We start from the raw sequence: 25,406 nt of genomic DNA, 5'->3' as shown, positions 1-25,406 counted from the left end.
CTTCAGCGAGGTGTGTACAATACAAGGACGCACTGATGACAGTGTTACTGAACTAACTAGACCAGTGGTTCTCAACCAGTGGTCCTTGGGGGGGGGGGGGGGGGGGGTACCAGGGGGTCCCCAGCTAAATTAGTTAACGTGGCGTCACAATAATTTTAACCACTTAGCTTTGGCTATTCAAAAATAACAGATCTACAAGCTCATAGCGCGGCACCGAGTGCCGCACTATGAGCTTGTAGATCTGCTATTTTTGAAAAATCTTGAAAATGTGTGCATATCTTTTAATATATATTTTCAAAAGCGACATATTTTAACTCAAATCTTTGCTTCTGGGGGTCCCTGGCACAAAACATTTTCAGATGGGGGTCCTCGGCCAAATATATATCAATTTAGGGGTCCTTGGCATGAAAAAGGCCTAGACCCATGGAATGACTAACATTGTGCACTATCAACTTCAGAAGTACACAGTCTTCCTAAACGCATGTGTGTGTGTGTGTGTGTGTGTGTGTGTGTGTGTGTGTGTGTGTGTGTGTGTGTGTGTGTGTGTGTGTGTGTGTGTGTGTGTGTGTGTGTGTGTGTGTGTGTGTGTGTGTGTGTAGGGGAATGCACGTGTGTCCTCAAATGCCATGGACAGGTTGAGTTCTGCATCTCAGCTCTTCATCGACCTATAAAGACATAACGGACACAGGCAGTAGGTTAATTATACAGTATATATACTGTATCATCACATAGTCTAATAAAACTCACAGTCTTTAATATTCAATATCATAGTTTTTAAAGGCTTGGCCCATCTGATCGTTTTATTTATTCCTTCTACATCACAGCTAAATAACTTTCTAATACAAAGTCTGATGAACTATTGGTCTATCTATCCAAGTGAGGGGTCCTCAACGTTTTTCAGGCCAAGGACCCCCTAGCTGAGAGAGAGATGAAGCAGGGACACCCTCTATATTGTATAACATTATGTCGCAGATTAAACTTTTTTTCCCCTCTAGTCACCATACGCTGCGAGACGTTGTGAGCTTGTAGATCGGCTATTTTTGGCAAAATTTCTCCTCAGAAAAGGGATGCTAGGGTTCAAGTGGTTAATGTAAAGACATATATAGTATCACACACAGATTTGGCCCTATTGTAACTCTTGAGGACCCCCCTTGGGGTCCCGGATCCCTGTTAAAGACCCCTGATCCAAGTTCTCAAAGTGGGCTCCGCGCAAAATATTTTCAGATGGGGGGGTCTGCGCCCTTTAGGTCCTCACCTCTGAGTACGGTGGGGGTGGAGGCGGGTAGGGGGCCACGGGGGGTCTCATGAAGAGCCCCTCCTCCTCCTCCTCCTCCTCGCCTTCCTCGTAGTCGTCCAGGAGGGGCGTGAGGCCGTTGTCCGCCCCCAGCTCTCTGTGGATGTTGCTGTAGCTAGGGGGCGCCGCAGGGAAGGAGACGCAGCTCCCGGAGGCGGACGACGCGTGGCTGACCATGCTGTTGGTCCGGCTGTTGAAGCCGCAGTAAGGGATCGTACCGATCACCAGCGGCAACTCCACCGCCAGCTTCTCACTGCCAGGGATGTGGACGTAGATCTGCAAGGAAGGGTTGTGTTTTTTCCATTTATTTTAAAGATATTTTTGTGACTTTTTCTGCCTTTATTGATAGGATAGTGGGCTGTCAGGAAATGGGGAGAGAGATGGGGGGGGGGTGACACACAGTAAAGGTCGTCGGAATCGGGAGTCGAACCCGCGACACGCTGTCAAGCTGGATTACCGGCATATGTGGTATGCGCCTGGACCGCTAGGCCAGCGGACGCCCCAGGAGTTATGTTTTTAATACATGGAAATCAGAGCTTTTAACCACATGAACCCTAGCATCCCTATTCTGGGCAATAGGAGAATAATACTCCAAAGAAATTTGGTGTAGAGGGATAAAGGACCAAGTATAAAGAGCCCCGATGAACCCGGTCAACAAAGTATTTAAGTGTCTTTTAAATCGACAGATTTATATAAAAATGATCACACATACTGTATAGCCATATTGCGATAGGGTCATAATATAATGTGCCATAAGTAGGGCACGGTCATTTTTCAGATTTAGTTTTGACAGATTATGAAAGTGCAGATCTATCCTATCGTGTACATTGAAAACTGTGGGGAAATAAACTCCCACACTTCAAATAAATAAATAAAAATCAAGGTGTGTTTATTGGGAAACGTTTCAGTTCCGAGACCTTCCTTGAGGTCCTTTAATAACAAAGATTTAGATTTCACACCATACAAGTGGCTCAAACACTACTCATATTATGTACAATAGTCCATACCCGTGGGGGGATACGTGCACATGATCTGGCCACCTGGGAGGCAGTTCGTCCCATAGCTCGTGGGGCCATCCCACAGCTGGGCAGCCGTAACCATGGCGACATTCTTTTACACAAAAACGCTAACAAACAGCTGAGAAAAACGGGCTTCGCTGTTCCGTGCACATGGTGATGGTCAATGGCTGTGTGCAAATTCAGATCAATTGCTCCAGCCGCTGAGGAGAACCGGGCAGAAGAGATTTTGGCCTCATCACCACCCACCACAGAGGTTTCTCGAATTATAGGAGGATATATGAATAGTCTACTAATATCAGTATTCTGTATTAGTAATAGTGTATATACAGATGTGCCACTTCAAAACTTCACACGTTACTGTTCTTTCCCTGAAAGTGCCCTGAAAATGCATTTTTCCTCCCTGTTTTGCCCTTAAAAATGCACTGTTTTGCCCCTGGAAAGAAGTTGTCACTACACACCCCCGTTTTTCCCTTCAACAGACATCCATATACATGAGAACAAAAGAATGTGTGTTGAAGAAGGTGTCAGACTCATTATGAGGCGAAAGGTGATTTGAAGAGGTCCTTGACCAGTTGCTCAAATTAATTAGCATCATAAAAGCAGTGATCATCAAAATAATTCAGCATTTTAAATGCCCTTCTTTGTCCCTCTTATTGCCCTGGGAATCCCCTGAAAATGTACTGTCTTGGCGATGGCAGGACATTTGAAGTTTTGAAATGGCACATCTGTATATATATATATATATATATATATTTTTTTTTTAAAACAATAAGGTGGCTTACAACTCACAACAATTGAGTTTAAAAGTTGAGAGCCCCCTTCTTGTTTTGTTTTTTTGCATAATTCTGCTGGCTCAGCACAAAAGACGGAGGATGTCTGTTATTTATTTTTCTTTTAATACTATATTCCACTCACCATTAGAGCGTAGTCTGCAGTGATGATGTCACAGCCCTTCAGGGAGGGCTTGAGCTTGGGGACGCGGATGGTCTTGCCCTGCCAGATGTCCCCCATCCCCGAGATGATGTGGTCCCCCCGCACCGAGCACAGCTTCTGCCGGAGCACCTTATTCCGCCCGTTGGCCAGGTAGCTGTGCTTGGCCACGATGGCCGCCTTGGGCACCACGATGCGGGAGCACGTGTTCTCGAACTTGGCGTCGATGGTGATCTCCTCGCCCTCGCAGAAGCCCTTCCGGTCGATCTTGGCGGTGATCGACACCTGTCCGTCGGGGATGAACATGCAGGTGACCTTCTTCACCGTGTTGGCAGCCGCCGGAGCCTGGAGGAGAGGAGAGGAGGGGATTTGTTGTTAACAGTGGTGTATAGTAACTAAGTACATTTACTCAAGTACAATTTTTGAGGTACTTTTACTTTACTGGAGTAATTCCAATTATCGGTACTTTTACTTCTACTACACTACATCTCAGAGGCAAATATTGTACTTTTACTCCACTATAATTATTTGAAAACTTTAGTTACTAGTTACTTTGTAGATTTTGATTATTATTACAAAACATGCACTAGCTACTTCAGCCCTATATATATTTTGGCCATTGGAAAATAGCCGATCTACAAGCTCACAATGTGTCGCGATGCGACACATTGTGAGCTTGTAGATCTGCTATTTTCAAAAGTTTTTTTTTTTTTTAACTTATGAAATGGGACATTCTGCATAATGAGTACTTTTACTTTTGGTTCTTTAAGTACATTTCTATGCCAACACTTTTGTATTTTTACTTAAGTCATTTTTTAAATTCCGGACTTTTACTTGGAACACCAGTACTTCTACATTGCAGTATTGATACTTTTACTTAAGTACAACATTTGAGTACTTTTTCCGCCACTGTATTTAATATATACCAGCAGATCAGGGGTGTTGACATCCAGAGGTTCTTCCACGTCAAAGCGCTTCTCACACTGCAGGGTACAGTGGGAAGCCGTCTCCATGACGGCCTTCACGTAGTAGCGAACGTACCCGAACTTCCCCTCGTGGGACGAGGCCAGCCGCCTGGACAAACAACACACACACACACACACACACACACACACACACACACACACACACACACACACATCATCAGTGACACACAAACTCACACCTGCAATGGATTGTGTGTTATGTGTCATGCAGTGTTAATTTCGTCGACAAAAACTATGACAAAAAATGACAATTTTGTCAACAAATAAAAACTAGACTAAAATGTTAGTTACGGACTATAGTGGAGAAGAGATCCAGTAGAACTAAAAGACAAGTCATTTTATGGTTGGTTGCGCTCGGGTGTTGCGCTCTGAAAATAGCAGATCTACAAGCTCACAACGCGTCGCGCTGCGACGCGTTGTGAGCTTGTAGATCGGCTATTTTCAGCATGCAACCAAGTGTAAAATCAGACATTACAACGCCATCAAGACAACGTCAAAATACACATTAGTCGACTAAATCAACTGTAGATTTAGTCGACTATAATCTACTGATATTTAGTCGACTAAAATAAATCAAAACTAAAACCTTTCAGATGACAAAAATATGACTAAAAACTAAATTAAATTGTATTCAAAAGACTACGATTAAAACCATTTCAAAATGTGCTGTCAAAATCAACTCTGGCGTCATGGAGAGTCACGGAGGAAATGCATTCACTGCGTGTGATGTTTGTTATGGATTGATTGTCAATGTATTGATAATGTGATGCCTGTCATTCTCACCCTGGTCCTGGGAGCTCAAATCCAAACAGAAACTCATATTTCTTTCCAGGCGTGAGAGTCGCACTGCCGTTACCATCTGCAGATAGCACAACAAAACACATTTGTATTCATCCAGGTGTTAATTATAAATGCATTTATTCATTATTAAATCATGTCATAGCATGGACAAGGACAGCAGAAATATTAAAGGAGTAGTTCACCCAAAAAATGACTTATTTTCTATCAATTACACACCCCGTGAAGCCTTGAATTCATGGAGATTTCTTTTGTTTTTGTCGCATTCCTAAGCCAATCATTTGATGACCGGCGGTCTCGTCTCTCCGGCAGGAGACTCAAAAGAGTCTCCTTTGAGTCTCCAACCGGAGACATTTAGGTGAACTACTCCTTTAACATGCCATTTGGCTCCGAGTGCCGCGCTACGAGCTTGTAGATCTGCTATTTTAGAAAAAAACTTGAACATTTGTGCAAGTCATTGAATATATATATATATATATATTTTGTTTGAAAGCCAACATTTGTAACTCAAATCTTTGCTTCTGGGGGTCCCACAAAAACATTTTCAGATGGGGGTCCTCGGCCAAATATATATCATATTTCAATATATATATATAATATGAGGTCCCTGGAACAGCATATTTGGAGATGGGGATTATTTTAGTGGTCCTTGACACGAAAAAGTTTGAGAACCGCTGATGAAACAACATCCAAAGACCTTCACAAATTCTCATAATTAACAAAAAAATAGCAGATCTACAATTTACTATTTTTGAACAGCCCAAAGAAAAAAAAAAAAATCACACCCCGTGTGAAGAGAGTGGTGCCTTTGATGAGCCCAATATAGTATTGATGTTGTCATCAATGTTTGTTTATTGGACATACATACATACGGACACACGGACAAAGTCAGATATAGGAGTGGTTGGCACCACTCAAAAATGACACACACGGCTGCGTTCCCGGTCTAAATCGATTAAGAGTAGAACCCATGCTTCATTCCTCTCTCAACCCACCTCTCTTGTCGAGATGAACCTCCTCTTCGTACTTCAGATATTCCACCTCTTCGCGGCACTTCTGCTTGCCTTTGTTGTACGCCACTTTGGCACAGCCCACCCCCAGCACCCTGATGGCGGACACGGCCGTCGCCTCCGCCACCTCCACCACCACGTTGCCGGACACCTTGTCCCCGCTGCAGTAGAACCTCTTGTTGGGGTCGTGGAAGACCACCTCGAAGGTCCTCGGCCTCCTCGTCGTCACAACCATCCTAAAGTCAAAGAAGTCAAAACAGACCCTCTCTTGGATGCGTGTCGGTAAACATTTTGGTTTTTATATAGGCCCCCGCTGACCTCCCCCGCCGGTGTCCCGTTACGGGGGGTGCACGCGTCCGGTGAATGAACACCATGTTTTCAATTGGGGGCAGAAGCGCCGCTTGTTTGTGTGTCGGCTTCAGCCAATCGCTGTCCTAGTGAGAGCTAGTGCACACCTCGTGCACACACAGTCCCCCCTCCAGTGAAATGTTTTGAGAGCGAGTTGGACATAGCTGGAAATAAAGAGTAGAGACTATAAATACAACTGGTAAACGGAGCCTCAAAGGCCGCTGTATACTGACTGCTTCTTTACAGAGCCACTGTCTAAATAATGATCCTGAAATAAACCACAATGACTCAGCAATACAACCAGTATAGCAACGAAAGCGCTGGACTTCGAGTTTCCCCTCGATAATGGGAAACAAAAATATGAAGCAGGTCAAGCTATCGATCTATATATATCTACAGTACAGCTATCACCATCTCTTTATCTAAACAAAACTGTGATTTGGTTGGCTCAGTCAGTACAGCAGGGGTCTTCAAAAAGGGGGTGCGGGACCCCTAGGGGGTCCTCAGAGTTTCTAAAGGGGGTCCGCCAAATCTTTGCGTGATATGATTTTATTTTTTACCTTAACCCACTTGAACCCTAGCATCCATTTTCTGAGGAGAACTTTAGCCAAAAATAGCAGATCTACAAGCTCACAACGCCTCGCGCTGCGAGGCGTTGTGAGCTTATAGATCGGCTATTTTTGGCAAAGAGGTATAGGTGTAGAGGGAAAAAAAGAGCAGACCAAGTAAACAATTTAAAAAGAAATCTGAAACACAATTTTATACTATATAGAGGGGGTCTCTGCTTCATCTCTCTCTCAGCTAGGGGGTCCTTGGCCTGAACACATTGAAGACCCCTGCAGTAGAGTATTTATTTGACTTTGAAACCACAAGGATGTGTGTTTGATCCCTGGCACCGGCCAACTCATCATCGCATCAGTAGCACGGCCTGGGTATAACTACGATGTGCGGTAAGTACCGGGAGCTGATGGTAGGTGTTGAGCTCCACCTCAGCAATCCATCTCCGAGGGGTACAGCCCACCCCTAACCCTGAAAAGGGTTGGGGCTGTTATCAGAGGTGGAAAAAGTACTAATTCTTTTTTTACCTAAGTAAAAGTATCAATGCTGCAATGTAGAAATACTCCGTTACAAGTAAAAGTCTGGCATTCAGAATTTACTTGGGTAAAAGTACAAAAGTATTGGCATCAAAATATACTTAAAAGTAAAAGTACTCATTATGCAGAATGTCCCAGTTCACAGTTGAAAATAGCAGATCGGCTATTTTCAAATGGTCAAATGTAATAATAATCAAAATCTACAAAGTAACAAGTAACTAAAGTTTTCAAATAATTGTAGTGGAGTAAACGTACAATATTTGCCTCTGAGATGTATAGTGGAGTAGAAGTAAAGTACTGGAAATTGGAAATACTCCAGTAAAGTAAAAAAAATACCTGAAAACATTACTTAAGTACAGTACTTAAGTAAATGTACTTGCCACTCTGACCTTATTTACTTTACATGGGTGGAGGTGGATTACAACATCAACATTAGACACACTTAATTTAAAAATGTATGTAACTATAATATGTAATATGCAAATTAAGTGTAATTATTTAAGCAGGCATCCCTATTTTGGCAAATTTGACAATATTTGTCAAACTTTGTCAATTTCTTTATAAAATAAAAAAGTTAATACACAAGCTCACAGCGTCGTGAGCTTGTAGGTCGGCTATTTTCACTATTTTTTGTACGAAGTTTATAGTACTTAAGTGGTTAAGAAAATCTTATATATATATAAATAATGCTACTGTATATAAAAAAGATATATATATATTTGTTCTGTAGCATTCAAAACCTTGGATGAGGCACTTTATTGTTGCTGTCATATTATAGGCCATTGGGTCTTGTGTGAACCTCTTGGTGCTGTTAAGTGTTAGAATTGCCATCGCTGTCGATGGCTGTCACATGTTCTGAAAGGGCAATACATGAATAAATAAATCCATAAATGCAGTAGGCTACTATATATAGTGTTTTATATAAAGTGGGCGGTTTCATGGTGATGCACCAGTTTTCGTGGTGGGTCACAAATGCGTATGAAATCATCCATCATTTTAAATGTATTCAAGGAATTGTTTTTTGCCACTTGAGCCCTATTTTAAACTCCGTATGAAAACAGCCTATATACAAGCTTATAATCTCTCACATCACTCATAGATTGAATTCTTATTGAGCGTTTTCAGAATTGTTTTTCTTTTTTACCTTTTTCTTTTCCCTTTTAAAATCATTATTTTTTTCTGCTCATAATGACATGCCCAGAACAGGGACACCCTGGTTTAAAGTGGTTTAGTTCAAAATGTCCCTCTTCATGATAACAGCCGGCCGTGGTTAGGAAAGCCCACACTTGAGGTAGAGAGCAGAAATCAAACTGATCGCGTTTAGTCTCACAAACCGTTATGTTGGAGGAGGAGACACAAGTATCATATCTAATCATCATCACTTAAAAGAGAGACAGAAAGAGAGAGAGAGAGAGAGAGAGAGAGAGAGAGAGAGAGAGAGAGAGAGAGAGAGAGAGAGAGAGAGAGAGAGAGAGAGAGAGAGAGAGAGAGAGCATGTGACAGCGTGGGAACGCTTCTGTAGGAATCCACCAAGTCAGTTGCCATGGAAACTGTGGTCCATAATAGCAACAGTCAGTGAATTAGTGTCCTCTCTCCATCTCCACGACAACCAACGCACATGAGAGCAGCCCCACACACACACACACACCATGGGTCTATATGACAATGTTGTGTGTAAATGATGGGATAACAATTTGTACACACACACACACACACACACACACACACACACACGCAAGTGTGCACACACACACACACACACTCTCCTCCTTGTTAATTCTGAGAAGTGTGAACGCATCCCCTCCAGCCTCCTGGTGGCGCAAAGGAACCTGAAGGGAGGGGGAGGCGCGCGCGCACACACACACACACACACACACACACACACACACACACACACACACACACACACACACACACACACACACGATAGGATGGTCTTCATGCACCAAGTGGATGCGAACGCGAGACATCTGTGGTAAGGATGCTGCTTTATATTCAGTTTGAATCAAATGTCTTCAATATTATTAACATTATAATGGACTGTCTTAGTGCCTTATATTCTGTGTTATTGCTGCCAGTTGCCACACTGATGACAAAACACATGAAAGAATAGGATCACTTTAGATTATGAAAGCAAGCTAGAATTATTTGAAATTGTTCTTAATTGTGGGTGTCTTTTGAAAGCCAGAGGCTGCATTATAATCCATGATGGGTATTTTATTTTATAAAGCGAGCTCACTGTCTTCTCTGTCTGGGATGCACTCTGAAGGAATGCGACATCAAATCCACAGAACCCATGTGACATTTACCTACAGTACACACATAGTGACGGTTATTACAGCTTCATCGTCTTCAAAACATTGTCGTTTCAACGGTAGAGAAAATCTGTTTCTTCGCAACTCGTGTAATCGCGGAAAGTCCGTGAATTATGGAAATTGTGACACAAAATTATTTTGTTGATGATTTTATGAACCAAAGAACAAATGTTTATTTTAATGATTGTTTCGCTGCGTAGCACGTTGTGATTTTCTCATTTTATCTGCTAGTTTAGGCTGGTTGACAGTGTTTATGTGTTGAATACTAGAATTACATAACTCCATGTGTGACATCATCACAACTTCAGTCAGAGCATAGTGATGGAAGAGGACAACATTGGCTGCGTTGTCATCGATAGAAACGTTTGACAGGATTGCGTCACAACCAGTGTTGCCATGTCGCGAGAGAAATGAGCAATCAGGTCTATGAATACGAGCCTGAAAGAAGCGACTGTAGGCCGCACGAGTGCTTAACCAGTGTTGTGTTCTATTTTTTTTCGGAAGGTATACGCTACGATACGATGCGCGTGGTCGTGGGTATACGCTCTCGCGTTTTCAATGGATGAAACAGTTTTTGAAGGTATACGGTAGTGCCGAAAAAAAATCTCAAGGTATACGCCGTACACAGCATCTGACGGTAGAACACACCACTGTGCTTAACCTATATATAGCCTCCGCGTCGGCCATTTGAAAATAGCCTATCTACATGTGAGCTTGTAGATCTGCTATTTTCAAAGAAAAATCTCGGGGGAAAAGTGAAAATTGTGGAATATCTTTCAAATCCACACAAATCTTGTATGGGGGGTCTCTGGCACAAAACATTTTCAGATTTTTCTGCGGACAAATACATGAATTTGGGGGGTCCTTGACATGAAAATGTTTGAGAGCCACTGATTTAAACAACATTAGGAAAAACAAGCCTAAATAAGCAACCACCAATATTTAAAAGCAACTTTACAGAAAAACAATCCCAAAGTCGCCTATAATAAGCAGACATGGCAACACTGACAACATTAGCTGCGTGGTCATAGATAGAAACATTTGACAGGATTACGTCACAATGCTCAAAGTAATTACCATAAGTGACATACAGTATTATGTCCTCAAACAGACGACTGCTTTATTAATATTATGTTCTAATCTGCTCACATTAGAAAGTAAGTTACAATCCCTTTTCTTCTCTTATTTGAAAACAACATTTAAATGATCTAACTGGCAAAAATTACATCAGCATGTACTATGGCCAGATATGATTTTCAGGATGCAGTAGGATTTGGAAATAATATAGCATTAACCATGTAAACTAAAGCAATATATATATATTTGTCGTAAAACAAATGGAGAAACATTTTATTTTAAAGTGATATTCCTTTGTTAAAATAAGTGTTAAATAACTATACATTCTGATAGCAATCATTGCTAGAGTGTTTGTTCAGTAACAGGGGTCTCCCTGTCTCTCCAGCTCTGTACTAAACAGAAAATACAATGTGGGATACCATATTTAACCAATCAGAATAAAGAACTCAGACAGGATACAGATTAAACAAGTTAAATTGGAAGTGATGACACAAAGAGGTGAGAAGACACAATTAGAACTGGAACACTAGAACATTGAAGCTGATAAATTGGTACTCTCTCCTGATCGGTTGAAAATGTGCAACCCAACTGAAAAAGTATTTTCTGTTTATTAAAACGCTGGAGAGGCGGGGAGACCTCTGTTACTGAACAAAATACTCTAAAATATCACTTACCCCACCTTTACATGTTCATTTGTTTTGAAACTTTTTGCCTATAATGACATTCCCAAAATAGGAAGGGATGCTGGGGTTAATTTGTATATTTTATGGTTTCATTATGTTGTAACTATTGTAACCATTGTGGGGCGGCAGTGGCTGATTGGGATTCAAAAGATTCCCAAGTTTGATTTCCGGTTCCCCCTGGGTTAGTGTCGAAGTGGCCTTGAGCAAGACACTTCACCGCTAGCCTCGCGTAGCCAGACCACTATCCCACAATCTCCGAATGCTATATAGGAGTCTGGAACTAAACGCCTCATGAAATGCCAGACAGGAAGCTGTCATCTGTTCGTCATTTCCGTTCACGAAAATATATCTTAAAATATCTTTAGGTAATTTATTTTTTTTATTTCAATTTCTGCTAAGCAGCAAGCTATACATGCTTAGATGATTTAGATTTATATTCGTATCAGGGGTCATCAATATGTCCGTACACGGACAAATGTGTCGGTGGCAAAGACTTGGTCTTGTCCATGGAACATTTTAGATTTACACACCATTATATAATGTTCTTATTTTGATCATAATTAAGACCCAATTACTGAATGTCAAGTCTCTGGGTTTTCTTCAGAATATGTATGATTTACTATGACACTGTACGGCATATTAGGACTCCTGGCTAGTGGTTCTCAATTGTTTGATTTGCAAGCAGGGCCATAGGAACGGGGGGGGACGGGGGGATTCGTCCCGCGTGGGCCGCGAACCGGTATTTGGGCCGCGAGGCCACAGGGAAAAAGAGGAGGGAAAAAAAGCCTCACGATCAGCTGTGTGAGGTGCTTGAAGGTGGAAGAGCGCCCCCACTACACTCTACATTTTTTGGTACCGAATTAACCGAATTAAAGTAATAAAAAACGCAAATAAAAGGGGAATAACCGCGAAATAAAAGGGGAATAACCGCGAAAAATCGCACGTGCGCGAACGATTGGCCACACGTGCATGTGGGCCGGTACAAATATATCCCCCCCAACTGGGAATGGCTTCCTACGGCGCTGTTTGCAAGGACCACAAAAACTCTGAGAGTGTACAAATGGAACCAGATGGACCCGTAATTTGATTCCATTTGGTTCCATTTGCACACTCTCAGTGTTACAGACCTGTAATATGGTCATTCAGGGCTATCTCTTTATGTGTTCCTGGTAATATTGTTGTCCACTCATTTTGTATGTCCGTGGCAAAACAATAATTTTGACCAAAATGTCCACCACAAAGACAGCATGGTGATGACCCCTGATTCGGATACTGTACATTTGAGCGACTGTAAAGACGAGACGTTAGAAGTGGGGAAGGAGGCGTCGTCACATCCGCTTTATCGCTTGATCATTTTTCAGAGCTTCCGTTGCTCCAGACTGCATGACAGAAGCATTTGAAAATTGTGTGTGAGGCAACAGTCTGGCTTGTGTGACTACTTAACCATTATAACTGCTCCTGAGCAGCAGTTTGGAGCCTCTGCTGTCGGTTAGTGAAAGTGTGTGTGTGTGTGCGTGTGCGTGTGCGTGTGTGTGTGTGTATTACTATACTTGCGAGGACCAAGTATAGTAGAATTTGAAGAAATATACATTGTGAGGAGCGTTTTCCTGGTCCTCACAAGACAAATGGTTGTTTTATAGTTAAAAAAAAAAAACCTTTTTAGAGATACGTTTACAATTAAAAAACATTCAGGTCAGGATTAGACATCTAGAGGTTTGGTTTAGGGTTTGGAATTAGAGTTAAACATGATTTTTTACTTAGTTGCGCGCCAGTGTCATGCACCGAAAAACAGCCGATCTATAAGCTCACAACGCGTCGCAGCGCGACGCGTTGTGAGCTTGTAGATCTGCTGTTTTTCGGCTTTAGGCTTACGGTTAAAAATGGCAATTATTATTTTTAAATGGCATTCATAACATGTCTGTCCTAAAGTGTTGATGTCCTCACAAGTATAGTAATACAAACGTGTGTGTGTGTGTGTGTGTGTGTGTGTGTGTGTGTGTGTGTGTGAAAGGAAGCATGTACGGTATGGACATTCTAATAGGGCTTTGGATGAGTAGCCTTTGGAACCGACGGTTCCAGGGCCATGTGGCCCATAGGTCAGGAGCCCATCTCCTGTTTCTGTAGCGTGAGGCAGCTTGATGCACCCCAGTGAGCCATAGTCGTCTATTAGACCTCCGTCTAAAACTGGGTTATAATTGGTCAACGTCTATTCTTAGCCTAGACGAAGATTAGCTGTTTTTTTAAGCGTCTGTATTTAGACCCTTTATATTATAGACCTCATTTCAACGGCTATGATATAGACGGTCTATGTATAGACGCTTAATAAACAGCTAATCAACGTCTAGGCTAAGAATAGACGTTGAAAAAACGTTCACTTTTAGACCAATTATAACCCGGTTTTAGCCTAGCCCTTAAGACGTATTTTAGACGTCTAATAGCCCCAAAAATGCTCAGTGGGACAAGTACACACCCTGGTCATGACGCTGGTATGTTCAGGGACTTGCCCCTAATCAAACCCTTGACGCTGAATGCCAAACGGGGAGGTATTATCGGGTACCATTTTATATAGTCTAAATCAGGGGTCTTCAACTACTGTAGCATCCCTATTCTGAGTGGAACGTTAGCCAAAAATAGCCGATCTACAAGCTCACAACGCCTCGCGCTGCGAGGCGTTGTGAGCTTGCAGATCGGCTATTTTTGGCCAAGAGGTTTGGTGTAGAGAGGGAAAAAAGAGCAGACTAAGTATTGATGGTTTAAGTGGTTAAATGTCTGAAAATACACATTAATCCAACATACACTGATGACAGTGCTGTCAAAGTCTATGAAAATCTCTAAGGAATCTATGAACATTTTTAATCTGCAACACAATGTTATAGAATATGTAGTAGGGGGGTCCCTGCACCATCTCTCTTTCAGCTAGGGGGTCCTTGGCCTGAAAAATGTTGAAGAGACCCTGGTCTAAATCTTGGTATGACTCGGCCAGGGACTGAGCCCATACCTCCCCGTCTGTGGACAGACACTCTGTAACCACAATGTTTGGTTTCTTGTTCTCTTGTTTTAGTTTCTTCAGATAATTGTTTTCTCAATCACAAATATTAAGAATGTGATTTAGATAGCATGTTGTTTAGACAAAATGCTATGTTCATTGTTTACATGGGATCCAAGCTTTGAGGCACAAAACTGTTCTCTCTGCACTCTACTTATGTGACTATTTACCTTGGTTTCTTTTATTGAATAGAGCTCATGCTTACTCTGCGTACTAGACCCTCTAGAAAAAAGCGGGCAAACTCCTTGATTATGAGGGCTAAAATCCTTGATTATGAGGGCTAAAATCCTTGATTATGTGGGCTAAAATCCTAGATTTTGCGATGAAATATGCGCCGTTGTGAGCTTGTAGATATGCTATTTTCAAACATTGTAGTACTTTTACTTTTATTACTTTAATTACATTTTGCACTTTTACTCAAGTAAATTTTGAATTCCGGACTTTTACTTTTACTTACTCGTAACTCTACATTGCAGTATTGATACTTTTACTTAAGTAAAAAATGTGAGTACTTTTTCCACCACTGCGTACAGTATATAATTGCACCATTTACCAGGGCGCAGCAACTCATGCAGTTCAACAACAGCACTAAGAACACTGCCTTGCTCAAGGGCTCTGTCTAGGTTTATGTAGGGATATATTGACAGTGCTGCTTCCAGGACATAAGCTGTGAGTGAGTGAGTGAGTGAGTGAGTGAGTGTGATTGTGTGAGTGTGAGTGTGAGTGTGAGTGTGATTGTGTGTGTGTGTGTGTGTGTGTGTGTGTGTGTGTGTGTGTGTGTGTGTGTGTGTGTGTGTGTGTGTGTGAGCGCGAGAGCGTCAGGCAACTGCACGTCCTGTATTCTGTGGGAAAGGCTTGAATATTTCTATAGATATGCGTCATCATTTTTGTTCTGAGGATGGATCTGGATCCTCTAGCAGTAATTGCCAATGTTTGTTTAAATTATTTTTGGCTTGTGCGTTTCATTATAATTTAGTTGAGCTGGATTCTGGTCAGAATGCAGTGGGAAAAAAGCAAATAAATACTGCATTACTTTGCATTCCATGATGTCGCTGTCATAAATACCACATCAGTGAGTTTTGCAGTGACAGGTGGTGATCCCGGGGTGTGCCGACTCACTTGGTGAGATTTCTCACACCTGTAGTGTGTTAATTGTACTGAAAAAAATGGTTTACATGGTTTATTGTGGAGGAAGAGCAGGGAGCAGGTTTAAATAAGGATAAGAAGAAGAAAGTCCCCACAAATAAAAACGTACTATTTATTTATGCAACGTTTTGACCGTCTAGGTCTTCATCAGGCACATCAATATTTGCCTGATGAAGATCTAGAAGATTTTAGATTTGAGCGAAAAAGCATTATTTTACACTTAAAGCGAATATTTGTATATATTGCTTCTGGGGGGGCCCTGGAACAAAATATTTAGAGATGGGGGAAGGTCCGCGGGCCAAATACATGTCATTTTGGGGGCCCTTGACATGAAAAGGTTTGAGAACCACTGACACTGGAAACATAAGTCTTTTCAAAAAACAGTTAGGATAGAGAAGACATTTTGTAGAATCGGACCCTCAGGTCTTACTGGGTTATAAGCACAACAGAGGACAATGCTTACATGGTAGTGAGACAGGCAGGGGCCAAAACTGGAGGAGCAGTCCAACTCTGACAAACAAGTCCAAAGGAACAGGAGACAATCCAAATGCCAATGGCACGCCAAAAGGTCAAAACACACTGAAGACAGACAGGTTCTGAATCTGAGATGGGACTCAGAAAGGCTGATGTAACAGTATAACTACCGTAGTGAAAGAAACATCAGAAACATAGCTTATGATCTGACAGAGGAACAGGGGAAACACAGGGAGAAAACAACACAAGTGCTAACAGGAAGGAACACAGGTGACAACAATAGACACATAGATGGGGGCTGATTACACTGACTGAGCAACACACCGAGGACATCTGGTGGACGTGTGGGGAATCACACCGACTAGTGAAACCTTTCCATAGTAAGGACTAAGGAGTCAAGGACCCCCCCACAATCAGTGGTGGAAAGTAACAGTACATGTACATGTACTCAAGTACTGTACTTTAAGTACAATTTTGAGGTACTTGTACTTGAGTATTCCCAATTTCCAATACTTTTACTTCTACTCCACAACATCTCAGAGGCAAGATATTTGTAACTTTACTCCACTACAATTATTTGAAAACTTGAATTACTAAGTTACTTTGTAGATTTTGATTATCATTACAAAACATACATTGACAACTTCAACCCTATACATTTCAGCCATTTGAAAATAGCTGATCTACAAGCTCAGAAGATTTTTTTTTGTACATTTTAAAACTTGAAATGGGACATTCTGCATAATGTGTACTTTCTACTTTCGGTACTTTAAGTACATTTTTGTACTTTTACTCAAGTCAATTTTGAATTCCGGACTTTTAATTGTAACAGAGTATAGCCTCTGGCTGCCCGCCGCCCTGTTGGGAAATGGCTTTAAAAAGCAAAAATAACGGACAGGCAGAGAATCACAGGAGGACGTCAGGGAGGAAGCAAACTGACAGTTCTATGTATGTGAGCTTCCTGTACCCAAGTGTCTTCTTCCTGTCAACCCTCAGCCCACTTGCCATTCCAGTTCTTCAGGTGCTTGACTTAATCATTACCGGCTTCTCATCCATCACCTAAATTGAAGGATTGTCAAGCACCAGCGGAAATCCTGACAAATGATTTATTTTAATAGGCGGGACTTGCACAAAGTTGTCTGGCTTCAGACAGAAACACGGCGAGCAGCAACGCTCGCTCTACATTTATTGTCATTTCTTTGTCTTCCCACAACAAATGTCTCTAGAAAACAGCCAAGTATTCAACAGAATCATTATTTATATAGCATTGTTTTCCAGAGAAAGTCAACAACAGATTCCTTATTTGCAAATTTGGTGGCTGAGGATTTTCCCACACACGCGCACACACACACACACACACACACACACACACACACACACACACACACACACACACACACACACACACACACACACACACACACACACACACACACACACACACACACACACACACACACACACACACACACACACACACAGTGCTACTATAGTTGCTTCCTAACCTGTCTTTCACTGTCATCTTACGCACAGATTGCAGGCTGCAATGTGGGTGTTAACAAGTCATTACAATAGAGCCTAGAGCAGTGGTTCTCAAACATCTTTGGCTCAGGGCACCCCTCTAAATAACGTTTTCATCCACGGCACCCATGAATTACATTGTTACTTTACAGCACCTTACATTTATGTCTTATTAAGGTACGTAAATAATATGCAAACATTTTCCCCTAAAATACAGCATGTCACGTGGAAAACCTGAGAGAATATCATTCTGTTTCCATTAGGACAGATTGAAAATAACTTGACGTTTAACCACTTGAACCCCAGTATCCCTATTCTGGGGGCAACGTTCGCCAAAAATAGCCGATCTACAAGCTCACAACGTTTGCGACACGTTGTGAGCTTGTAGATCGGCTATTTTTGGCGAAGAGATTTTTGGTGTAGATGAATGCACCAAGTACATTGTAATTAATAAGTATAGAGGGTCTCAGTGGTTAAACTGAAGTGATATTGATGAATTCCAAATGTTATCAAAGTATCCTGCGGCACCCCTGGACTTGCATCACGGCACCCACTTTGAGAAACCCTGGCCTAGAGCCACGGAGCGACCCCATAGCAGAGAGGGCTGGTTCCTCGGTTCAATTCCCAGCCAGCTGGGCCATTTTCTGCCATGTCACTCCCCATGCTCTCTAGTCTCTCTTTCTCTCTGTGTTTCCTGACTCTCTTCAATGTATAATTCAATCTTTATTTCAGACTCAAGGTCCATATCACATACCAAATGACAAAATACAAACAATAAATAAGATTTAAAACAAAACAAAACAGATGAAAAACATAAAATCGGTCCAACTACAGCTAGACACAATAAATTGCTCACAGTCTGTAGAGGCTGTTGCGCCAATGTCTCCAAATCATGGAAGAGAACCGAGTATAGAACTCTTCACGGGGTTGATTAAAATCATGATAACATAATTGTCAGACTCTTCTAGACCAGTGGTTCTCAAACTTGTTCATGTCAAGGACCCCCTAATTGACACTTATTACCCCGCGGACCCCCCACTTGAAAAGATAAGCCAGGGACCCCAATAAGAGAAGGTTTTTTATGGCTCTCAGATCTAGCAGTGATTCTCAACCATTTTAATTTCAAGGACCCCCCCAGTTTGACATGGGGGGCGGCCATAGCTGAGTGGCTAGTGAGCCCACCTAGGGAGCCAGAGGCCCTGGTTGCCCCAGGTTCGATTCCAGGCCAGGCCAGCATATGTGTCGATGAAATGAAATTTGTCCCTGAGCAAGACTCTTAACCCCTAATTGCTCACAAGTTCTCATTGGAAACAAGACCGCAAGGACTTTCATGAACGACCTGTTAAAAGGAATTATCCTTATCCTTACATGCATTAGGCTACGGACCCCCATTTAATGGCATTTATACCTCTGGGACCCCAATTCACATTGTAAAACCAATGTTAATTTAACTCTGAGTGTACAAATGGAACCAAATGTACCCGTTAGGGTCCATTTGGTTCCATTTGTACACACTCTCTGAGTTACAGACCCATAAGGGTCCATTTGGTTCCTGTCCATCATTTAGCTGGGGACCCCCTGGAACCCCTGTGAGCTTGTTTATCTGCTATTTTTGAGAATTACTGTTCTAAACCACTGTTCTAAATCCTATAAGAGTTTTCTGTAAAAACGTATTTTGCTCTATGTATAGCTACAATCTAAAACGACACAGATGCTATCCTGGATTGAATGGGTTAAACCCTATATTTGGTTGACCGGGGGTCCAGCAGGGCTCTATTCTAGGTCCGCTTCTATTTCCCTCTACAACAACTCTCTTTGCGAATAGACGATCTACAAGCTCACAAGATAGAGTTGCTATTTTCCAATGAATGTTGGCTCCCCCAGAACAGGGGCGGTACAGGGTTCAAGTGAAGTGAACAGGGACATATTCATTTTGTTGACAAGATGCAGGATCAACACAAACACATGCCTGCGGTGTGGCTGGGGAGGGTGTGACTCATTTCAAGGTTATTTATAGCGCCTACAGTATGTCACTTTAACCCATGCAGACCTGATGGCCGATTCTACAAAATGTCTTCTAAATCCTAACAGTTTTCTGGAAAAAATAAAATAAACGTATGTTAGTGTTACGGGTCCCAGGGCTGCTGGGTACCACAGTGACAAAACTGCTCCTGAATTAAAACAGGAAAAGACACGGAACAATGAAAAGACTTGACTTGTTGTTTCTCTTTCCAGAATGCAACTCACAATCTGTTGGTTTTATTAACCCAACCCAACCCCTAAATCATGGCATCACAATACATTTCACTTCTTTGGTTCAGTAGTGTTCTTAATTTTCACATTAATCACCATTTCAGTTCACCAAGATACATGTCCAGATCACATTAATTCACCTTTGCATATATTCACTCTTATTCAATATTTTAATTGACCCTTACTGTTCAATAATACTCTTTAACATTAAAGTATAATTTCCACAGCATATGACTGGCTTGTACAGTTTACTTGAATATTTCCAATTTCCAATACTTTTACTTCTACTCCACTGCATCTCAGAGGCAAATATTGTACTTTTACTGCACTACAATTATTTGAAAACTTTAGCTACTAGTTACTTTTCAGATATACATTATGATAATGAAACATACATTAACCACTTTAAAGCCTATTTTATACCTAGGCTATTTGAAAATAGCAGATCTACAAGCTCAGCGTTGTGAGCTTGTAGATCGGCTATTTTCAAATATTTAGTACTTTTACTTTTGGTACTTTAAGTACATTTTGATGCCAATACTTTTGCACTTTTACTCAAGTAATTTTTTTATTCTGGACTTTTATTTGTAACAGAGTATTTTTATATTGCAGTATTGGTGCTTTTACTTAAGTAAAGAATTTTAGTACTTTTTCCACCACTGAACAAAACAATAAAACCCCAAATCTAAACATTCACTGTGTACAGGAGCCCCGCCCCTTACAAACACCCCGCTCTGAACAACGGCACGTATAGCCACAAAATGGCGTCACCCGTAGACAGTTTCACTTTCATTCAAACTTTTCCTCCGGTAAAAGACGTCACTTTAAACACTCATTTACCCAATAACATTTAGCGAAAAATATCTAATTACTAAAGCCTGCTCTTATGAGGTACATCATTGGTTTGTTTACATTGTACTGACCTGAATTAAAACAGGAAAAGACACGGAACAACGAAAATACTTGACTTGTTGTTTATCTTTCCAGAATGCTACTGAAAAAAACCGGAAGGGGACGGGGTGCTCCATTATATTGGGTCCCCAGAGAAACTGGGCTAAGAACAAACGTTCCGTTTAAGAACAAACGATCCCGTCCTCACTGCTCCATGGATGTTTGACGTGAAATGTAAACAGTAGTAGGCTACAACGAAAATAATGATCAGACTTTAAAATACATATAAATGGGGTCACACTCTCTTGGGGGGCCACATTAGACATTAGCTATATGAGTGGTGCTCAAACTTTTTCAAGTCAAGGACCCCCAAAATTATATGTATTTGGTCATGGGCCCCCATTTCAAAATATGTTGTTTCAGGGACCCTCCAGAAGCAAAGTTTTGAGTTTTGTTCGCTTTAAAAAAATATATATATTCAAAGATTTGCACACATTTTCACGATAAAAAAAAAGGAGCAGATCTACAAGCTCGTAGCGCGGCGAGCTTGTAGATCTGCTATTTTTGAATAGCCAAAGTATGAAATAATGGTTAAAGAGGTTACACAGATCGTTCCCGGTCTTAAAGGGTTAAGATAGAACTAAAAGCTTTTTTATTCTTGTCACTATAGTGCAGTGCCTGTTCAGGGGTCATGGCTGCTGTTGAGAATGCATGGCCATACAGATTCTGGAGAACCACTAATCTTGACGGACTTCACACTCGACATGCCCTTCATTGGGCCCTCAGCAGTGCAACCGCCAAGTGTGAAGTCGAGGGGAAATGTGTGTGTGTGTACAGTATGTGTGTGTGTGTCCTGGTGTAATGTTGTAGATCTGCTATTTAGGTTGGTGCAACACCGGTGTTAAACTAAGTACTGTACAACTCAGGCTTAAGAGTTTGGGATAAAAATGGCAGAAAAGGTAAAAATGGCAGCTACAAAATTGCTGTTATACATTTGAAAACTTGAAATGGGACATTTCTGCACAATGAGTACTTTTACTTTTGGTACTTTACGTATATTTTGATACCAATACTATAACTCAAGTACATTTTGAATTCCGGACTTTTACTTGTAACAGAGCATTTCTATATTGCAGTATTGATACTTTTACTTAAGTAAAAAAATATGAGGGCTTTTTCCACCACTGCTGTTTTCTAATTCTAATGAGTCATGATTGATCTGCTTTGTTCTCGCAGGTCATGTGACATCTGATGCCGACAGGGACACGGTGTGTGAGAGAAGGAGGGATCATGGGTGACGGAGGCTCCCTCCACATCGAGGGGAACGCCCTCCTCAAAGCCGTCTTCCAGGGAAAGCTGCGCCTGACTCGCTTGCTTCTGGAGGGCGGGGCGTACATCAACGAGGGCAACGAGCGCGGCGAGACGCCCATCTCCGCCGCCTGCATCGCCAGCTACGACGACCCGCTGGCCCGCCAGAGGATGGTCCGCTACCTGCTGGAGAAAGGCGCCGACCCCAACATCCCGGACAAGAGCGGCCGAACGGCGCTGATGCACGCGTGTGCCGAGCGGGCCGGGAAGGAGGCGGTGTGCCTGCTTCTGGAGAACGGAGCCGATCCCAGTCTGAAGGACTACTCCGGCTCCTCCGCCCTGGTGCACGCCATCAACAGGGGAGACCGCGACACGCTGCAGGTCCTGCTGGACGCGTGCAAGGCCAAAGGCAAGGAAGTCATCATCATCACCACGGACACCTCGCCCTCGGGCACCAAGAAGACCAAGCAGTACCTGAACGCCCCTCCCTCCCCGGGCGTGGTGGACAGGCTGTCCCCGCCGGACTGCATGTCTCCGTCCGAGGTGGTGATCGGCACGTCCAGCTCGCCGGTGGAAGGGAGCGCCAAAGAGGAGGGGGAGGGCATCTTCAGCTTTGCTCTGACCTCGGCTCTACCGTTACCCTCCGCCAGACCTCCGGGCGAGAAGAGGCCGCCCCCTCGGAAGCTGCTCAAGAGGCTGAACTCCGAGCCTTGGGGCCTGGTGGCGCCCTCTTTGCTGAGCGGGGGTCCCCAGCAGAGGGTGGACGGGGGTCTGGAGGAGGAGGTGACCCCCAGCCTGAGCGGCGTCGTCAAAGAGATGAACGGCCTGTCCGTCACGGAACCGGCGGCGGCGGCTGCGGCGGCCAGGCCTCTGTTGTCTCGGCGCCACAGCATCGAGACCCACGACCCCTGTTCTCCCAAACTCATCGATCGCTCCTGCTCTGAGGACTGCGCGCAGCTCTACAATTCCTTCTGGGCCGACAAAGTCCAACAGCACCAGAGTCTGTACCGGAGGAACACCGCCCCCGAGTCCCAAGAGAGCACGGTTGTAGGCGGTGGTTTAGCGGTCCGGGCCCTGGCTCATCCCAAACTCACCCGGATGGAACACTACGAGTCGGACACGCACCTGTGTCCCGAGTCCATCCCTGGATCCCCGGACTCGGGACGCATATCGGTAGAGAGGCGGAAGTACAACACCTCGCCTCTCACTTTAATGGTGGGCTCGTCCAGAGAGTCCTTAGAGAACATCCCTAACTCTGTCTCTCCCATCACCATGAGGCGCCGGGCCCCCGGCATCCTGGAGAGAAGAGGGTCCGGGACCCTCCTATTGGACCACATCTCCCACACCCGGCCCGGCTTCCTGCCTCCGCTCAACTTCAACCCGCACAGGCCCATCCCGGTCATCAGGGCCAACGGGAAGCCCACCTCCCCGGTCCACTCCGGGCACAAGATCCTGGTCCCCATGGCACCGGCCTCGCCCAAACGGGGTCCCGACTTCAAGACCAAGAAGAAGCTACTGAGGAGACACTCCATGCAGACGGAGCAGATGAAACAGTTGTACACCTTCCAGGAGCTTCTGGCTGAGAAGGTCAGCGAGTCTAACGGGGATTGATGGTTGGGCGTTTTGTAGGGTATTTTGGCTAAAAGGCGAATGTACACCAGATGCAATCGTGTGGAATGGCTCCAGTTCGGAAGCCTTGATTATGTCGCATCCTTTACAAGTGCATTAGATGCAAGCCGGTCCAGCCAAAATAGACCAGATGCATAAAATTTTGGCCAGATCCGTTTGGGTCTAATGCGCTGGTATAGGGCATAGCCGTGGCGGCCATTTTGTGGTTCCACAGATTAATTTTTCCCAAAGAAATTTCTGAAAATATTGATATAAATTATTTTAAGACTGGAACCAAGCCACCCATCATGACCAATCATGACCATAAAATATGTGAATCATATGTGAATCAATAGGTGAATCTTGACCATAAAATATTAAATGTGTTATGGTCATGATTCACCAGCTGATTCAAACATTTTTGATTCATGATTTACCCAGCTGATACATTTGTTTTGACACAGTATCACATTTTAATTTAATTACAAATATTTTTTGACACAGAATAAAATGTTTTATGGTCATGATTCAGCAGGACCCTGGATGACTTGGTTCCAGGCTTAAAATAATTGATATAAATATTTTCGGAAATCTCGATGGGAAAAATGTATGGGCTTTCTATCCGTGGAACCACAAAATGGCCACCACTGCTACTGTATGCCCTATATGAGTACAGAAGTCCTGACGTCACTCGTTCATCCCCTGGGTCGTCTCATATAAGAATTGTGGTCCAAAAATAAACAAACTGTCTCACCGATATTGTCAGGGAGGTGGCTCTGTATCGTTTATGATAGTCAGTCGCTCATATTTGATATAGCCTACAGTCTGTTTCTGGGGAAAAATAATACTAATTCGGCGGAAGTAACATTAGTGTTTTCTCACCGTCAGTTGATGCTTCATATCCAATAATATTCATATTCACCACCGGGATATTTTTTTTATTTCTGGAACACAGTTCTTATTTGAAGCGATATTAAACACGTCTATGGGAATTCCGAACGGGGAAAAAAAACTGCAACCCAGGTAGGATGCTTAAATTACATCAGACTTCGGTGCTCTATAGGGTGAGGCACATGCACGACTTCGGTACCAGAGCTGTTCTGCATTGTAACGCATAATAGTACACTCGTCCTATAACTGTGTTGACTTGGGGTCAGGTCTTCGTTCTGAACATGTCTATTTAAAATCAATAAACAGTGGCACAATGTTGCTTTTTTTTTTTTTTGGCTTATAGATTATATGCGTGCTCTATCCCTTACCATGTTAAGGAGGCTTGTGTTCTCTGTTCAGTGGGCTTATAGGGATAATATTGCCAGTGATGTTTACGACACTTCCTGTGAAATATCTCACACTTTGTATTCCCACCCAGCTGTCAAAAAGAAAACTAACTGACTCATTATTAGATGTTTACAATTGCACAGTTTGCACGTATCTTTAATTAATTATCACGTTTCAGTTTATACACACTAGAATCGCTGTGTATGATAACATTTACCTAATGGAGAAACATGAAGAACTCATGACACAACTTCATGCAAATGAAGTCAATGTTGAAATTCTGAGCTCCTCTTTAAAGCTATATTCCCTTTATTTATTTATTTACAC

General features: G+C 42.7%; 2 protein-coding genes across 2 annotated transcripts; one reads left to right on the top strand and one right to left on the bottom strand.

Moving 5' to 3' along the window:
• Nucleotides 1-216: 216 nt before the first annotated feature.
• On the bottom strand, nucleotides 217-6,311 carry LOC311042249 (thioredoxin-interacting protein-like). The gene is made up of 6 exons (XM_084052874.1): nucleotides 6,023-6,311; nucleotides 5,013-5,088; nucleotides 4,170-4,317; nucleotides 3,229-3,588; nucleotides 1,256-1,570; nucleotides 217-665 (listed from the first exon to the last, which is right to left on the bottom strand). The coding sequence occupies exons 1-6, from the start codon at nucleotides 6,270-6,272 to the stop codon at nucleotides 618-620; spliced, it is 1,197 nt and encodes a 398-aa protein (XP_083909000.1). The 5' UTR covers nucleotides 6,273-6,311; the 3' UTR covers nucleotides 217-617.
• Nucleotides 6,312-9,375: 3,064 nt separating this feature from the next.
• Nucleotides 9,376-23,804, top strand: ankrd34a (ankyrin repeat domain 34A; the record flags this gene model as incomplete). Its single annotated transcript, XM_084052458.1, has 2 exons — nucleotides 9,376-9,454; nucleotides 22,122-23,804. Exon 2 carries the CDS (start codon nucleotides 22,137-22,139, stop codon nucleotides 23,802-23,804), a length of 1,668 nt encoding a protein of 555 aa, XP_083908584.1. The 5' UTR covers nucleotides 9,376-9,454; nucleotides 22,122-22,136.
• Nucleotides 23,805-25,406: the final 1,602 nt, after the last annotated feature.

Source organism: Gymnoscopelus microlampas, assembly GCF_963454915.1.
Source record: "Gymnoscopelus microlampas genome assembly, chromosome: 3".
Taxonomy (NCBI): Eukaryota; Metazoa; Chordata; class Actinopteri; order Myctophiformes; family Myctophidae; genus Gymnoscopelus; species Gymnoscopelus microlampas.
Note: the sequence above shows the minus strand (reverse complement) of the source record. Positions and strands in the feature narration are given on the sequence as shown.

Excerpts from the sequence above, each read along its gene's own strand:
- LOC311042249 (XM_084052874.1), bottom strand. The coding sequence starts at position 6,272 with ATGGTTGTGACGACGAGGAGGCCGAGGACCTTCGAGGTGGTCTTCCAC. Across the intron at positions 5,089-6,022 it reads GGTTCATCTCGACAAGAGAG|ATGGTAACGGCAGTGCGACT; the intron begins GTGGGTTGAGAG and ends TGCTATCTGCAG. Across the intron at positions 666-1,255 it reads CACCCCCACCGTACTCAGAG|GTCGATGAAGAGCTGAGATG; the intron begins GTGAGGACCTAA and ends ATGTCTTTATAG.